Raw genomic sequence first — 18,541 nt, forward strand, 5'->3', positions numbered from 1 at the left:
AGTTTATTTATTTTGAGAGAGAGAGAGAGAGAGAGAGAGAACCAACAGGAGAGGGGCCGAGAGAGAGGGAGACAGAGGATCTGAAGCAGGCTCTGTGCTGACAGCAGAGAGCCCAGCACAGGACTGGAACGCACGAACCACGAGATCATGACCTGAACCTAAGTCAGATGCTTAAGTGACTGAGCCACCCAGCTGCCCCTGGGCAGAGAACCTTCTTAACAGCCAACTGACTGCAGATCTTGTTTCTTGGCTTTGGCTAGTCCAGGGTGATGGTAACCAGGTCAGCGATTCTCCACTTTGTCTCTTTCTTTTTCCATACCTGTCTCCCTTGTCCCCCTCCCAACACTTCCCCCATGTTTTTGTTCTTTGTTTCTCGGGCAGAAGAGGAAGATATGCCTTCATCAGAACAAGGCACCTCTGGCAGTACAAAGAGGACCTCACTGAGCCAAGGGATCTCTGTCACGTCCAACCCTGAAGAACGGCACATTCCCACGGTCGAGTCCAAGACCTACCCGGATGAAGAGGAGGATGAGGAAAGCCTGGAAAAAATAATGTTTCAAAGTAACCAAACATTTAAATGCTTTGTACCACTTCTCTCTAAGAGAAGTGGGAAGACTGTCCAGTGCCTTTTTACTTTTCTCCCTAAAATGCACCCTTGAGCCTTTTAGCACTACCGTGTATTAATTCTGTAGTAGGAATATGCCATCATTTAGTCAGCCATTCCCCTTAATGTTGCACATTCAGCTAGTTTCCAGTATTATTTTTTCAGCAGGAGATATTCCCCCAGAAATGGAATTAACAGTCAATAAGGGTATCTGTATTTTCACTTCCAGTAGCTGTCGACAAATTATCAGCTATAAAGGGCACTTCCCATCCACTGCAGGGGGGAGTGGGAACTGTGACAACACGTGCAGCAGATAATTTGCCACTGTGCCGCAGCAGTGTTCAAAAAGAAAAAGTGGTTCTCCTTTCCATCAGACTGTATGAATTCTGGGCGTGCCCATGGGCATGCACTTGTACACGTATATTTTTAATTTGCAGCTGACAAGATACAGAGTGTTGACAGCCACTCGACGGAAGAGGTTGGAGAAGTAGAGAACAACCCAGTGAGCAAGGCGATCGCGCGCCACCTGGGCATTGATATTTCTGCAGAAGGCCGCATGGCCAAGAACAGGAAGGGCATCGCCATTATCATCCACGGGACACCCTTGTCGGGTATGCCGCAGATCCCAAGGGTTGTCACTTTTAGGGTTATGGTGAAGTTCGCACATGTAATTTTCGAGATAACAAAAGACTCTATTTTTTTTTTTTTTGATTTGTATACCATGGGACTATCCCCAAACTATTAAATTGCCAATCTCAGAGAAACAGTGTTAGAGAAAGAGCAGGGACACCTTATTTTTAATTAATATATCTCTGAGTTGTTTGAGCTTATATTCTTCCAATAATTTTAAAATAATATTAGGGAAAAATCCAAGACATTAAATTCTTTAGAAAGAGGAGGGGAAAAAATAAAAATAAATGATAAAACAAGAGGAGAGGGGGAAATAAGCACAAGCTCCTTGAGCTAGAAGCATTACTTCTATAAGCTTACCTTAAGAATCTGTTTAGTGATGTGGACAAAGATTAACTGCATGAACATTCACTGCAGCGCTGCTTAGCATCATAAAAACTTGGGAGCAATTGAAGCATTCAGTATAGAAGACTGGTTAATTAAGCTTTAGTGCATCCACATAGTAAGTTATTTTGCCACCATAAACAGTGTTTTGTACACCCCTGTCCATAGCAGCATTACTCACAATAGCCAAGAGGTAGAAACAGCCCAACTGTCCACTGACAGATAAACGGAAAAACAAAATACGGTACAATGGGACATTATTCAGCCTCAAAAAAGAAGGAAACTCTGACTCATGCTACAATATAGTTGAACACTGAAGATATTATACTAAGTGAAATCATCACGAAAGGATAATTGCTGTATGATTCTACTTATATGAAGTGCTTGCGGTGGTCGAATTCATAGAAACAGAAAGAAGAGTGGTAGTTTCCAGGGACTGGGAAGGAGAAGAATGGGAACTTGTTGTTTAATGGGTACAGAGTTTCCATTTGAGAAGATGAAAAAGTGCTGGAGGCCTATGGTGGTGATATGATCACACAATAGTATGAATGTACTTATGCAACTTAAAATATGGTTAAAATGGTAAGTTATGTACAGATATCACCACAATTTCTTTAAGTGCCATAGAAATGTACTAAATGAATAGAAAGACGTTCATGGTACATCATTTTAAGTAAGAAAAATGTCATACTTAGGATTTGTAATCTGGATTAATTTCCCATTGGTACCATAACAAATAACTACACATTCAGTAAGTTGAAACAATGCAAATTTACTTTCCTTCTGAAGGTCAGAAGTCTAAAATGTGTCAAAAGAGCTGCATTCCTTCTGGAGGCTTCTAGCAGAGGACCCATTTCCTTTCCTTTTGTAGCTTCTAGAAATGTTGCCTGCATTCCTTGGCTTGTGGCCCCTTCTTCCATCCTCAAAACCAGTATCATAGTATCTTCCAGTCTCTCTTCCTTTTCATCATAATCACCTGTTCTGACTCTGACCCTCTTGCTTTTCTCCTATAAGGGCCCTTGGGATTATGTTGGGCCCACCCAGATAATCCAGGATAATTTCCCATATGAGGATCCTTAACTTAATCGAAGGTGCTAACCCCCTTTTCCACATAAGGTAACATATTCACAGGTTTCAGACATTTGGATGTGGATGTCTTTGGCGGGGGTGGGGGGTATTGTTCAGCCTACCACATAACCCATTTCTTTATAAGAAATATACATAAGGTAGTTATATATACATACTTAGCAGCCATATGCTAACTATAATATCTCTGGGTGAGCAAATTATGGATCTTCTTTTTCCTTCCCTCCTGTTTGTTCTTTGAATTTTCTGCTTTCTTTTTAGCAAGCAGATATTTTGAAATGAGAAAAGAAAGATCAACACAAGTTATTCTTTAAACCAAAAAAGTCTTCCCATTAGAATCAGAGACAGTAGAGCTACACGACTTTTAAAGGTCATCTGATAGAATTACCATCTAGACTGAGGAGAAAATCCAGAGAGCAAACGTGTTGCCATCACACGGTGCACAACACATGGGTGGCAGAATGAGGACAAGAATCCGTGGTCCTGACTTGTGGTTCCGGTCTCCTTTCTCTTTTCTGCTGCCATCTGTGGCCGCACAAGAGACGTAGAGGCAAAGCACTTGGAGAGATTGCTCTACAGGGGCCTCCATTCTAGAAACTTCTTCTGTCTAGAGACACTAAGCAACTGAGAGCCAGGAAATTCAACCTCCTGACCTTTTTTTCAGGGAAATCAGCCACCGCAGTCAGCATGGCCAGGTACTACAATGCAGCCTGCTTGAACATTGACTCCATCGTGCTTGAAGCGATCTCTGATGGCAGCAACATCCCGGGGATCCGGGCCCGTGAGCTCTGTATCAGAGCTGCCATAGAGCAGTCCATGAAGGAAGGAGAAGAGTCTGGTAAGAGCCTTTTCCCCTGACTTTCTGTGGTCAAGTGGCCGGCAGCCTGCTGCCGATACCCATCTTCTCTGTGTCCCCCGTTGAGTTTTTCTCCCCCAGCCTGGTTGAAAGCTGACTTACAACATACTGCCAACTTACAGCCCAGGGAAGAGTTGTCTTCACTGAGTATCTGTGGCTCTCCCCACTGCCCAGACAGGCACCCATTTGGTGCTACGGGGAACAGGACCATGAATAAGAGGCAGCCCACACTTTTGGGGGTGACTTGTGGAAGGGGAACAGACATGGAATTGTTCAGAGCAGAGGGAAATAATGTAACAGGAATACTGACTTCTGTGAAAGGGCAACTTTGGGATGGCTGGGGTCCAACCGGCTTGATCTGGGGAAGCTTTCATGCAAATGAGCTTTAAAGGACAGGCAAAGATGAAGTCAAGTACATTCCGGCCCAAGAAAGCAAGGAAGCTGACAGTAAATTAGAGGTGGGAAGGCAGGCTCAGGCCCATCTTGGTTGACCTTGATGCCGAGATTAGGAATTTGGGTTTTATTTTGAAGGAACAGAGGAGTCGGGCGGTTATCACCCTCTGGGAGAAATGGTCAGAAAGCCACACTAGGAAAGCAGCTCTTGTAATGTCTTGTAAAGGAAGCACTGGAGATGCCGACAGTGAACAGGTTTGGGCCAGCCGACCCCCTAGCACCTGCATGGCAGGAAATTGAAAGATGGGGAGGCATTCCAGATGGTCACCTAGAATTTCCAGTCATGGAAACCAGAAGAGAGTGATGTCATTTACCAAGATAGGAAATGTGGGAAAAGGAGAAAGTTTGTTGGAGAAGTAAATTAATTAAGGTTTTGAACACCATAGTAGTGAGGCCTGGTGTGGCCTGCCTACCAGAGGTAGAGAATTCTGGCTCCATCAGGTTGTCTATGGACCGACAGGGCAGGAGATGGCTGCTCAATTGGGAAAATACATTGAAGTAGAGTGACTGCTCTGAGAGGAACGATTTTTAATAAATATTCATTCATAACAGCATAACATCATTTCTAATAGTGCACCATGCCTGCTGGTTGATTGATAAAAGTGGCTGGGGCTTTTAGACATGCCCCTTCCATACCTCTGCACAGAATGCTTAGGGAAATAGAAGATTCTTTGCTGAAAAGGTCAGAAAAGTAGCTTTTGAGTAGTGAAAGAGAGGAAAAATAATTTTCTCTCTATCCTGAGTTCTTGGCAGAGACTGCTATAATAAAAGATTAACAAGGAAAAAAAATACGTTTATTAACATGTGTCCTTCCTGTGTACATGGAAGATACTCAGGAGGAAATGAGGTGACTTAGAATTCTGAACTAAATACCATCTTCACAGGGAGAGAAGAGGAGGGAGGTAGTCCTCTTAGGGGAGAGCAAATGAGTCTTAGGGAAGATGAATGGACCCACAGAACAATGGACGAGGGTACGGTAGTTAATGACAAGCGTGTCTCCTCTCCTGTGATGAGTCAGTCCACTCTGCTGGATGGAACTCCCAGGGTGGGGATTTGTGACAGTTGAGTTCCCTTTGGACACTTGTCTTTAGACAGATAAGAGAAGGTCAGAGAAGTCTTCTCCCCACATTTGCTGTTTTTCAAGTGCCCACAGTTCCAAAGCAAGCAGCGTATTTTGAGGTGGCATATCCTGAACTCTAATAGTCGTATTTTGGGATGGCGTATTTCAGCTACCGCCAGTGGGAACCCCAAGCTACATCATAATTCTGGTTCTCTTAGATTTTGTTTCCTTTTCTGTCAATTAAACTACATTTCACAGAGGTCTTAGGAACTGTATTGGTGTCCCATAAGAAACTGTGGATTTGGTCTTCCTACCTGAGGAGGTCATGTCAAGCTAAAGATATAACGGGGGGAGTCTTCCTCAAGAAAGTAAGAGGTGCACCTGCTGGAATAAAGAAAATCAGCCCAGAAAGTTCCAGAAATGAGAGGGATGGAAAGGGCAGGGCAGGACATTGGGGAACACTTATATTTTAAGAGGAGTGTGAGTAGAGGAGAAGCCAGGGAGGCCGAGAAGGCAGAGTGAGTGTCAGAGAGGTGGGCAGTCAAGAGAGCAGGATGCAGAGAAGTCAAGGAAACAGAGCTGCAGGCGGGAGGGGCAAGAAGGGTTTGCACACCTCTCCAGTGCCCTGGTTGGGTCTGGGCACCTTGGCCTTGTCTGTCTCATAGGCCTTATCACTGGTTCATATACCATTTACTTGAGTTCCTTATGCTACTGTCTCCCTACCCCACTAGAATGTTAGCTGGGAGCAGGGATGTGTGTTCGTTCTCTTCACTGATGCATTCCCAGCCCCTGGGTTGGTACCTGGCACAGAGTAGACACAGAGTAAATACTTCCAAAAATGTGTCAAATCAATGAATGAATGTAGTCATAGATTGCTGGAAGTACAGATAGAATGAGCCCTGAGAGAGGGCCACTGTGGTTCACAGTTCAGAGGTCATTGGGCGCTTTGGAGAAAGCCCTTTCAATGGAGGGGTTAAACCCAAACCTACACTTGCTGTTCACTGCCGGGTCCACAGGCTGTCCTGAAGCAGAAGTGGTATATTGAACCCTGTGTGTCCCTGTCCCATGCAGTACCCACCGGCCACCTGAAACATGGGTGTCCAAATTGAAATGTGCTGCTTGGGGGTGGTGGTTCAGGCAGGGGGTAGGGGGTGGCACATGGGAGTTGAAGATGTAGTAGGGGAAAAAGACTGTAAAATAACAAGGTAGAAATTTGTTGATATAATCACATTGGGGTAGATTGGGTTAAACATACCATGGAAATCGATTTGTACTTTTCTGATGTGGCTACTAGAAAATCTAAATTGCATACACATTATACGTCTATTGGACAGATGTGGTCCACGCTACTGTTTTAGAAGCTGGGCAGTGAGGAAAAAAGGAGGTGAAATGATGATGTCTTGAAAGAAATGAGAGATGAAATGAAAACCCTTATTAGTATTATATCAGGAAGAGCTGGCTTTGTAAGATATGGCAGGATGACGCCGCTGGCAGGGGAGGCTGACAGACATGGGGACAGCACAGAAGAGACCCTACAGCCATCAGTGGAGGCGGGAGCGGCCGTGGAGGCATAGGACTCATGGCGAAGTGAGTGGGCACAGGTGGCAAGAGGCTGGAGGCATCACAATCAGGTAGAGCCTGGAGGCACCAGGGGTAACAGGACCTGGATGAACAAGGGACCAACCAACAGAATGTTGGTACAGCTGTTCCACTGGTGGCCTCATGCCCTTTGACCCCTGCCACCCCCAGGTGCAGTACGGTGTCCTTGTACCTATAACCAGCTCTCAGGGGAGGGACAGAGGGACAAAGGATAGTGACAGCTCTCAAGGGAGTTCTGAGGGCTTATTTGCTGAAATGGCCAACAAGGAATAAGGAATCTTAGCAAGTCTTCCTGAGCTGGAAAACGTGGAGGCTGCCTAGCGCACAACCGCATTACCCCATCTGAGGTGTCAGCTTTCCAAGGCAGGGCTACAGTGGACCAGCAGTTTCAGAAATGCTTGCCCTCGGGGCTGGAAGAGGAAGTGGGGCAGACTAACATGGGACCCACTGGGCAGATGGGCAGCGAAGAGCCCTGGACTCCAGTCCAGCCTCTCCACTCGCCTGTCCTCATCCAGCCTCGGCGTGTGTAGCCTCTTCTTCCAGCCCCTCCCAGCCAGCTGCAGATGGAGATGGCTGAGTGCTCCTCAAGAGAATCACACCAACCCCACTAGGATTTGTGCCATCCCCACTATTATTTCCTGATCATCCTGAGGTGACTTTTAATATAAACCCACTCTCTCTGTGTAGCCCAGGAGGCTGGTTCAGGCCAAACTGCTGTGGGACAGACACATCTGAGCAGTGAGACCCTGGGCAAGTTTACCTCAGAATCTACCCTGTCCCCTGAAATGAAATCGGCGAAGACCATGCGTGGGAGTGTGATGATTGCCAAAAGCAAGGCGGAGAGCCATGGCTCTGGGTCTCAGAAGCAGCACCACCAGCATGCGTCTGAAACGCCACAGGTACAAACCAGGGCGCCCCAGAAGAGGGGTGGGATCCCTCCTCCTGCCCTTTCTCCTCAGAACCCCTCAGCCATGTCAGATCATGCCATTGCTGTGGGGGCCCTCACCAGGTTCATGGTGCAGGTCCTGCAAGGAGAGGTCATCTGGCAGGCGTTCAGCAAGTGACTTTAATGTTATAGGCACTGGGTTGAATGCTAACAAAATAAAGATAAAGCAAAATCGCTGCACTTAAGCTGCCCTAAGAGTCTGATGAAGGAGATAACCACACATTCAAATATTTGCAATAAAATGAGATTGGTGACAAAAGAGCTTTGTAAAAGGAATTGGCTTGAACCGCATGAAATTGCCAACATTCAACCATTGGAACAGCAATTTCATATGGCTCAGTCTAATACTAAAGGAATGCTAAGGATGAAACCGTTCATATGAATTGTGGGAGGGCTGCACAGGAGTCATGGAAGGTCATAAAGCAGTCAGAAGGTTTGTGCCTCAGCCAAGGGACTTTGAGAACAATCTTGGCAGAATAGCAGGTGCTGTGGCCAGACAGTGGATGGCACCGTGGAGAGGTAGGTGATGAGTTGTCGGGGGGAAAGTGGAGTCAAGTGAGTGTAGGCTTCCAAGATGTTTCAAGGAACAAGAAAAGAGACTAGTTGTTAGAGGAGCAAATTTAGGGTTAAGAGAGTTGTTTCTCTGAAAGGAGGTGGAGGCACAAGCAGGTCTATAAGGAGAAGAGCTCCTGGAGGAGTGTAAGGTGACAATCCACCCAAGAGGGAATGAGATTCCTGGAGGAGACAGGGAGGAAAGGACTAAGCACAGTCAAAAGGGATGGGGGCCAGCTCCTTCTGGAGTCAGTAAAGGTGAAAACAGATACAGCTGCGTGTGGGGAAGGCAGGTGGAGAGCGGAGGTCGGAGAAGGTCTTTGCTGAGTGGCTCTAAGATGTGCGCAGGATGCAAAGTCTTTGCAGGAAGCATTGAGGAGGTTAGTGGTGCACAGCATGCTTGAGGAGAGTGGAGAAGCACTGATGTGTCCACCGGGAGGAATAGAACCAGAAATGGGTGGTGGACAAAAGAAAAGACAGTTGAGAATGCTGATTCTCCAGCCAAGACAGGAAGGCATAACTTCGCTGTTTCAAGATTTCCCTAAGCAGTCATTCAGAGGTAGAGAGAGAAGTCATCATTGCAAGGGCACGAGTGTGCTCAGAACAAGGGGCAAGGGAGTTGAGAGTAGTATATGGGAAGTGCAGTATATGGAGAGAAGGAATTAAGAGGAGGGCAGCAGAATGAAACAGGATTCGAGGAAGAGTCTGTGGGTCTTGTTACCATCCAAGGGTGCAGTAGGGAGAGTGGGAGAGGTGGGCGCTTCAGAGAAGGCTGTTGAAGAAAACAGAGTGGAGGTGAAGGCCCTTGCAGGAGAGGACCCACATGTTGGATGGCGCAGGTGGATGGAATGGAAGCCAAGGTCTTCTCACGAGAGGAGGTATGCAGGTTGGATGGGACACTCTGGGGGGCTGAATTTTTGCCAAATAATGCCTCTCATCTTTGTTTCAGTCCCTCCTTCTTCTAACATCTTGAAAATTGGAATCGTCGACTCAGTTTCTTTTGCAGCATCATTTAACCCTCTTTCTCAAGACCAAATATGGTATTCATGGATGAACTAAAACTCATATTTGTATTAAACAGGGTGTCATTTGTATTTAACAGGGAATCATTTTCTTTGATTGGGTTCCATCCATCTGGACAGTGAAGCAAGGCTTTTTAGAATATATCAAAGGCAGCAGAAAACACTAAATCTGATCCCAATCCCCTTGCAATAAATAGGGAACTCAGAACCTGTTCAAGATCACCCCTGCCCACATGGCTGCTCACACTGCTCCACTGTGACAGGACTCATGCTTTGGACAACAGTCACTCTGTTGGCATGCTCCACCCACAAATGGCTTTTCAGTTTTCTAAAGCTCTCCTAAAGCATGAACTCTCCAATGACTTAAAGTTTATTTATGTTGCAAGTGGAAAGCAATGTATAATATGTCACATAATAAAGATATGACTGTAATATAAGGTCATTTGTTTATACATCACTGTGTTCTGGGAGAGCACTCCCTGGAAATTCTTATCTTTTGAATGACATTTAATACAACACTCTCATTTCTCAGTCCCATGCCCACCTCAGCTCCTCACTGCCATGGTCATGTTCAAGAACTTGTTCATCATTACCCATAAATTCCAAGACCTCTAGACCACACATCCTACATCCTGACTACCATCTTCTAACCTTCCAGATTACTTCTATGAGAAGTAACTAGTCCCATCCAAAACTCCAGTCCACATCTTCACTGCCTACCACCCCCTTCACTCCCCATCTTACTCGGTTTGTTATCTGTGTCTGTCACTTTAGGCATTCCCTTGCCCCCTTGCCCTTCATCATACTCTCCAAGCAAAACTTCAGCCGATTCTCCACCACCTCCATGCAGAGCAGCTGAACACAGCTGGAGACAATCTTCATCTCTCCTGAGCGGTCTTTATTTAAAAATTAAGACCACAAATCTCAAGCGGACCTTTGGTCTGCCCTAGTAAATTTGCCATCCATCTCTTCAAGATAACTATTTTATTGTGGTCGTCACTCTCCAAACCCCTAAGACCGTTTCCTCTTCCTCATTCCCAGCTGATGATCTCTCTTCTGACCCATGGAGGGAGCAGCAACCATGAGAAGACAATCACCATATTCTCCCACCACCAGACCAACGAGCCAGGCTGCACCCTCCCTGCCACAGAGTCACTGCCCCTGCTCTCATCCTAGGCCCTGCACACGTGCACTGGACCCCACCCCTTCTCACTCAAGAGCTGAATTCCTGCAGTCATCCCCTTTCCCTCCCGTTTGTTTTTTGCCCTATAGATCCTTCTCATCAGCATCTATGCATGCTTTATTACCTCCCATCTTTAAAAACACTGTCCCGACATCACAGATCCCCCTCCAGCTCTTACCTTGTCCCTCAACTCCTCTTCAGGGCTGTTCCCCCCAAGAATGGCTGCATGCCTCCCTCCTCATCCTCAACCCCCATTCTCTCTTTCACCTATTCCAGTGAGGCCTTTGTCCTTACCACCCCACGGATCACTTTTCTCAAGGTCGCTGGCATTCATCTTGCCAGATCCAGTGGCCTGTGTTCTGTCGTCCACCTCACATGACCTCACAGCAGCTGATAAGTCCTCTTCCTGGACGTGCTTCTGGCCAGCACACCACCAGGCTCTTCTCCTTCCCCTTTGCCTCATTCGGGGCTCCCCCTACTCCTGCAGCTTCTCCACATCCTCCAGATCCATAGGCTTTTGGAATAGGCTAGGACTGAGTCATCTGCTCTTTTCTTTTCGTTATCTACCTTTTCTCTATAGGTGATCTCATCCAGTTTATTAAGTACTTAAATATTTTCAGGATGCGTGTGCCCCTCACATTTCTGTCTCCAACCCCAATGTCTTGCCCAGCTGAGGTTCACACATGCAAACTCACATTCATTATCTCTGTTGAATGGTTTAAACACATCTCAAAATGTATGTGTCTGAAAAGTGACTCTTGCCCCTCACCCAAAACAGAACAAGGCAAAAAATTGTTCTTCCTTCAGTTTTTTTTTTCTTTCTTAATTAATGACTTTGCCATTTTCCCATATGCTCAGACTAAAACCCAAGGGATCATTCTTGGTGCCCCTCTTTCTTTCACATCCTATCCCGAGTCCTAGTGGGATGGAATGTTAGAGAAAGTATCAGCTATTTCTCACCACTTCCACCATGGCATCCTTGTCCCTGCCACCCTCATCTCCTGCCTTGACCATGGAGATGTCTAACTAGTCTTCCCGCCTCTGCTCTTTTCACTTCATGCAGCAGGCACAGTGGCCTTTCAGAAATAAAGCTCAGATCACTGTCTGCCTAAAACATGCCAACAACTTCCCATAACACTTGGAATAAAATCCAAATTCCTTACTGGGGTCTGCAAGCCCTGACTATGCCTTAGACTTGAATTAAGCCCGACCCTCTTCCTCATTGCTCACTCAGTACAGTTACACTGGGCTCCCACGTGCTCCCCAGAGCCCATCAAGCACACTCGTGTGCAAGGAGCTTGCTGTTCGCTCACAGAAAGACTCTTTTCTCAGGATCTTGTCTCACTCTTTCATATTGTTGTCCAACCCTGTCACTGTTCTCTATGTCCTTACCTCATTCTTTTCTCCCTAGCACTTGTCACTATCTCAGACTATGTGACTGATTTGGATATTCACCAAATCAGTGAATATTTGTCCTTTTCTGTCTCCTCTATTTGAAATAAGGACCACACAGGCAGCAACATTGCCAGCGTTGTTTGTTGTTGTATCCCTAGTGCTAGAGAGACCCCTTGTACCTAATAGGTGCCCAATATTTGTTGAATGAATGAACAAATGTGTACATATACAAAGCACCTTTCACAGTGTTCCCACTTGAAGCTTAGGCAATTCTTTAAGGAAAACCTTTCATTTTACAAAGCAATCTCCATTTTACAGATGAGGAAATGAGGCCCAGAGAGATTATACGATTTCCACGAGGTCATATGGCTTGTAAGTATGAGAGCTGCTGGGACACCAAGCTGGATTCTAACTCCTGATCCTTCTCCCGCTCGACAGATTTCCTCCAGCCCTCTCCCTTCGGGGCCCGCACAGCGCCGGCTCAGTGTCAGCCCCAGTATCGGAGGTGAGACCGGGCTCGTGAGCTGTGTGCTCCCTGAGGACCTATTCACCCAGATCCTGGCTGATCGCATACAGGTACGTCCGTGCCCACCTGCCCAGAGCTGCACGGCTCACACTCCATCCCTGACCTGGGACCTGAGATTCCGATCCACGGCCCACCCATGGCGGCTCAGAACCCAGGGGTCTTGGAGAGGAAAGGTGGGCTTCTTCACCCCCAACAGTCATTTGCTCTTGTCCTTTTGACAGCTCTTGTTAGGCAACTGGCCCTGGCGCAGTCTGCTGCCTGAAGTCACTCTCCTTAAAGGACCACTGAGCATGTTACATATTAAAAAAAAAAAAATCAGATTCATGATACAGCCCTACAGTGGTATATTAAAAATCATAACATGGAGCCATGGAAAGTTAGAATTTGGAACCATATTAATTGCTGTAAAAATCTGTTTTCAATGTATTAAGTGAGAAAAGCAGGTTATGAAATAGTATGTACAGCACAATTGCATTTCTATAAAATATGTCTAAACGTATGTCATACAAACAGTAAAAACTCTGAAAGTGTATTAACTGTGGTTATCTTTGGATAGCAGGATAATGGATTTTTAGTTCTGTTCATACATTTCTGAATTATTTTACAATGACGCATTGCTTTTCAAGTCAAAAAACACAATAACCGTTTCCAGTTAAAAAAAATTGTTTTCATAAGTGTTGTACAGTTAAAGAAAAGAAAACAAGATCAGCAGGATTTGGGAGGACACCCCTAAGCCTGTTTGCTGCTTATGGTTTGCAGAGAGCTAAACGGCTCACCAGGTCCTGGAGTTGTCCGTTGGCTTTGGCTTTTTCAAAGTAGGCCACGATATTAGTTGCACATTTCAATAGAACATAATGCGACCTGAGGCTCCCAGAAGAGGAGATGTCATCACAGGAAATTACTCAGGTTAAGGTTTGATGGCTACTGTGTTCACAGTGCTGTCACTCTCAGCTGACCCGAGCAAGGTGAGCTGATAAGTGTGCTGGTGTTTCGTGTACCCAGGTTAAATCACTGGTAAAGCCCAAAGTAAGCCAGCAGAGCAGTGCTACTCGAAGTACTGGTCTTTGATGAAACATGGAGTTTGCGTGGCTTCCTTCATCGACAGTCTTGCTACAAAACAAAACAAAACAAAACAAAACAAAACAAAACAAAACAAAAAAACAGCAGCTGAAATAAATAGTGTTTTTCGTGATGTCGTTGATTTACATTCTGGCACAAGATTCTGGTCTCATCAAACACTGGTAGTGATCAGCTCCTGGCCAAGGGTGGCCAGCCTGTGTACCACCCTTTGAGTAACACTGATGTACAACAGAGGCTGCTCCTCAGTGGTTAGTATTACCAAGATCGTTACACGTCAAGGCAGTAACGCCACTGAAAGATCTGAATGGCCTAGCTGCTACTGGTGCCCTTGCTGTTACTCTGTGAGGGGGGATACCTTGCCTTTCCCTCCTCTCTGCCTGTTCCTCATGGACCTGCCCAAACCCTCACTTTCACGTTTAGTTTGCGTTCCTTATTTCTGTAGAGATAGGAGAAATCTTTTATTCTATAAATACGTATGATAAAGCTCTTGCATGACTGATAAAATATTATTTTTCTCTCAAATTTTATAACAGCATGTTGAATGTAGCAGGTGGAAGGGTGGTTTAACGGCATTTACATGGGGGCCCAGTAGGTCAGCAGAGACCATTGCAGCCCCCAGTAAAACCACCCACGAAAGAACAAGCAACTTTCTCCATAGAGAACCCGGTAACTGTGGCCTTAGTTACTGTCTTTTCTCGCTCTGGTTTCAGCTGAGTGACTGCTTCCGCGGAGTGGTGTTTGACAGCGTTGAGACCCTCTTTGCTCGGAACCCGGTTATGGCTCTCCTCTGCCTGCTGAAGGCCATCGGCAACCGGGAGCACATCTACGTAATCAACATGGCCCAGGATTACACAGTCATGAAGGCCCAAGAGAAAGCCAAAAAGGAGCAAGAAGGTAAGGCCCCGTACTCTTCTGGGCCGCCCTTCCCAAGCCCTAACAGCCCTTTCAACAGAGACTTACACTTTTTGAAATGCTTCTCCACCACGTTGAGCCATTGTGCAGATGAAACTATTACATCTGCCATGTCATCGGTGCTCACCTCTGCCCTGTAAGGTGACCAGAAGTTCTTATTTCTACTTTGCACCTGAGGGAACTGAGGTGCGGCTGACCTGTCGGGAGACTACAGGACAGAGAATGGACCCAGCCAGCTCTTCTTGTAACAGACATGTTTCCCTTCCCCCTAATATCACACTGCATCCCTTCTCATCTTCCCTGTAATCACAACCAACCCATGGGGGACACATCACAAGTCCCATCCTGACTCAGGTGACTGATTAGCTTGTTGGTTTTGTTTAAGGGGACTGTACATTTCCTGCAAACACTGGAAGTGCTCATAAACTTGACAAAACAGCTTCTGCATCTTAGCCTCCTGTGTCCCATGCACTGCAGCCAACATTCTGTACACTTGAAATGTCTCTAAATGGCACTGTGGGTTATTTAATCCTTACAGTAACCCTCTGGGGATCATTATCCCCCTTTTACAGACAAGGAAAAGGAGGCTCAGAGACATCAACAGTGTAAGATCACACAGAAAATTAGTAAGGTCTTTATAACTCTGAAACCTTGCTTTTTCCTGTCATTACAACAGTAGCTTGAAAAAAATTTCAGTGATTGAAAATTAAACACACACACACACACACACACACACACACACACACACACACATTCAGAGTAATGTTAGCTTGAGTTCCCAATTTAGTCATAAGCAGACCTAGCAAATTTTGGTCCCCAAGGGAGGAGGTGACACTTTCCTCGGGAGGCAGACTCCTGCTCTGGCCTCAGCTCGGTGACATCACTGCCCTTCCTTACTTGGCCTTGCCTCTCTTCTGGAAAAATCCAAGCAAATCATAGTGCTTTTTCATTAAGGAAATAATTACAAACTTGAGCTCTCTTAGTTCTTAAACAGAACTTAAAGACTGCTTCCTTACATTCTCATCCAGAGAAAAATTAGGAAGAAAATCCCTGGCAGTGTTCCAGCCTCCGACTTCCTGCTTTTCCAGAAAGCTTATGTCCCCGTTACCATCAACTTGAAATAAAGTATCTCTTTTCATTTTTTCATTTACTTGTGGATTGAGGTTTTTCACCATTGCATTATGGGCTCCTCTCCCTGAAATCTTCTGCATTTGAAAAAAGTCCCAAGGCAGCTTCCAGTAACAATATTATTATATTCAAATCTAATTTTTATTGAACACTTATGAATTTGCCAGTCACAGGCCTAGATGCTTTAGAGGGTTGCCTATATGATCCCCGTGGCAGCCTGTGGAGGAAGAAGCCTGATTCTTATCTGTTCCTAGCCCTTGGTAAGTGTCAGAGAAGGATCTTCAGATACGTATGAGGGCCCTGCAGCCAAGGCTGGTGAGTGAGTCACTTTCCCTCACTTTCCTCTCTCTGTTCCCTCCACAGAGAGCAAACGCAGGGAGGCACTTCAGAAAGAGAAGGAGCGTCTCCAAAATATGGATGAGGAAGAATATGATGCCATGACAGAGGAGGAGAAAATCATGTTCAATCGAGAGGTTCGGCAGGCCCTCCGGGAAAGGAAGAAGAGGTCAGAATCAAGGGGTAGTCAGGCTAGAAGTGGTTCCCCCCAGGAGTAACACACAGCCCATCCTGGAGACTGGGATCACCTTCCGGGGGAGCAGCATGACCAAGGGAGACACAGGAGGGTCACCTTCCGGGGGAGCAGTGAGACCAAGGGAGACAGGAAGATGACCTGCTAAGAGCAGGAAAACACCTTGACCATCAAGGGGACTGGTTGCTGCAGCCTTTCAGGGTTTCTTTCATTGTGCTCCCCGTCCTTCTCTCTGGAGGACATCTGACACTAGAGGGAAGGTTGTATGATATAATGGCAGGGGACTTCTGGCCCCTCTGTTCTCCCAGGGCTCCCACAAGCTTCTCCTGACAACTGCCCCCTAGGTGTGGCTCATCAGCCTCTGTGCTCAGGTGTCCACAGCTGGTGACTGAGGGGCCACTCTCTTGACATAAGCTTAATGGTCGCTCCCCAGAACTCAGTCATTTCTCCTTCCCCAGCCATCATCTTGGCCTTTTGTAATGTTATCTGTGCCCTGAGTTCTGACCGCCTCTCCCACTTGATCCTCGGCCTGGACAGTTCACCAGAGACCCTGGGCAGTCTCTCAGCCACTTTCTGTTCCCCTCACTGGGAACCACACAGGAAAGACTGAATCCCCTCCACAACACATGGGCCCCAGGAGACTCAAGCTATCTCAGATAGCAGTAGAATATATGTCCTTTCTGCCCTCAGACCTTCAAACGTGCTGGGAGAGGAGGGTATATTGCTTACCCTCCATAGAATTCCACACATTGGCAAAGCCAAGATACTTGCCCTACTGTAGAGGGACATAGTCTCCTTCCACCTCCAGACTCCTCCAACTGACCCCAAAAGAGCTTTTATGCCCTCTCTGCCCCCATAGTATGCCCTCATTTCTTCATCTGCATGGTCCCTTGTAAAAATGCCCACGGGGTGCTGCCTGGTGGCTGGGTCTCAGTTAAACATCTGACTTCAACCCAGGTCATGATCTCACAGTTCATGAGTTTGAGCCTTGCATCAGGTTCTGTGCTGTCAGCACAAAGCCAGATTCGGATCCTCTCTCCCCGTCTCTCTCTCTGCCCCTCCCCCCTTTCTCGCTCTCTCTCAAAAATAAACATTTAAATAAATAAATAAATAAATAAGTAAATAAACAAACAAACAAACAAACCCAGTCCTCCAGAGGTATAAAAATACTAGCTTTGGGATTCCAAAGGAATCTCTTTTCTTTCTCATCCAGGTCATTGCTTTCAGGAATTTATTTCATAGTGGACTTGGAAAATATAAATCCGATCCTCAAAGCTCAGCAATGACTTGTTTGTGTGAGACACACACACACACACACACACACACACACATCTAGTAATGATGAGTTGGCTACAGTGGATGATAGAGAATCACAGCAACCAGGAGCAACCAGGGATTCCTAGAAATGAAAACAGATGGGTTTTGTACTTTCAGAAATGCTGTCCCCTCCACTCTTGTTTATATTTGGTGTCCCAGCCTTGGTGCCCCTTCTGCCACTGGCAACAGGGCAGGCCCAGCTGAATCCATAGCAGGAAGGGATAGAGAAAAGAAAGGAATGTGGCTTTCAGATCCACCACCATGGCTCCAAGCTAGCCATTAGGGACTGCAATTTATTTATTTTTTATTTATTTGTAAATTTTTTTTTAACATTTGTTTATTTTTGAGACAGAGAGAGACAGAGCATGAACGGGGGAGGGTCAGAGAGAGGGAGACAGAATCTGAAACAGGCTCCAGGCTCTGAGCTGTCAGCACAGAGCCCGACGCGGGGCTCGAACCCACGGACCGTGAGATCATGACCTGAGCCGAAGTCGGCCGCTTAACCGACTGAGCCACCCAGGTGCCCCAGGGACTGCTATTTAAAACACCATTTCTTGAGACACCTGAGTGGCTCAGTCAGTTAAGCATCAGACTTCGACTCGAGTCATAATCTCATGGCTCATGAGTTCAATCACTGCTTCAGGCTCTGTGCTGACAGCTCAGAGCCTAGAGCCTGCTTCGGGTCCCGTGTCTCCCTCTCTCTCTGCCCCTCCCCCACTCACACTCTGTCTCTCTGTCTCTCAAAAGTGAATAAACGTTAAAAAATAAATAAATAAAACACTGTTTCTGTTCTAATGTTGTCTGAACATTAGATGTAACAAGTATAGGAAGCTGAGCCACATCTGAACTGATATCAGAACAATCTTTGCAACTTACTTTTTGAAAACTGCTAACATCAAGCTATTTTCAGCCCTTGCCTTGCTCTTCTATGAAAGAAGATTGATATACAGATTGAGAGTTCTTCTTAGTTGAGTTTGAGGTGATCAGTTTTGCTGAATGACTTTTCAGAGACCCTACTTTCTTTCTTTCCTTTCTTCCCTTCTTCCCTCCCTCCCTGTCTTTCTTCCTTCCCTCCTTCCTTCCTTCCTTCCTTCCTTCCTTCCTTCCTTCCTTCCTTCCTTCCTTCCTATCTACCCACATTATTTACCACATTTCTTTACCTGCATTTCATTCTTCGTATGCCCAAGAAGGCTCTGCCCATGTCCCTCCACTGGACACTCCCAGTTAGGGGGAGCGGACAGGAGAGGCTCTAAACTCTGTTTTCTCTGCTTGGTTTGAT

The 18,541-nt window shown here is 46.1% G+C and overlaps 1 protein-coding gene and 1 long non-coding RNA gene across 17 annotated transcripts in view; one reads left to right on the forward strand and one right to left on the reverse strand.

Moving 5' to 3' along the window:
- The window catches only part of HYDIN (HYDIN axonemal central pair apparatus protein), a 430,150-nt gene that overhangs the window by 321,967 nt on the left and 89,642 nt on the right, over positions 1-18,541 (forward strand). For 15 of the 16 annotated variants that reach the window (XR_006702763.1, XR_006702764.1, XM_045443449.1 and 12 more), the window contains 7 exons: positions 382-561; positions 1,042-1,215; positions 3,369-3,542; positions 7,360-7,571; positions 12,209-12,346; positions 14,087-14,270; positions 15,780-15,921. Coding sequence is in view for 13 of the 16 variants with exons in the window: in XM_045443449.1 (XP_045299405.1) it covers positions 382-561; positions 1,042-1,215; positions 3,369-3,542; positions 7,360-7,571; positions 12,209-12,346; positions 14,087-14,270; positions 15,780-15,921 (1,204 nt within the window). In the remaining 3 variants the exon portion in view is untranslated. Of the gene's footprint in view, positions 1-381; positions 562-1,041; positions 1,216-3,368; positions 3,543-7,359; positions 7,572-12,208; positions 12,347-14,086; positions 14,271-15,779; positions 15,936-18,541 lie in introns of all 16 variants that reach the window. The other variant, XR_006702765.1, reaches the window with a different exon arrangement.
- LOC123579426 lies at positions 12,825-18,538 on the reverse strand. The gene is made up of 2 exons (XR_006702766.1): positions 18,423-18,538; positions 12,825-13,406 (listed from the first exon to the last, which is right to left on the reverse strand). It is a non-coding gene; the product is annotated as an uncharacterized LOC123579426 (long non-coding RNA).

The sequence above is a fragment of the Leopardus geoffroyi genome, chromosome E2, assembly GCF_018350155.1.
Source record: "Leopardus geoffroyi isolate Oge1 chromosome E2, O.geoffroyi_Oge1_pat1.0, whole genome shotgun sequence".
NCBI lineage: Eukaryota > Metazoa > Chordata > Mammalia > Carnivora > Felidae > Leopardus > Leopardus geoffroyi.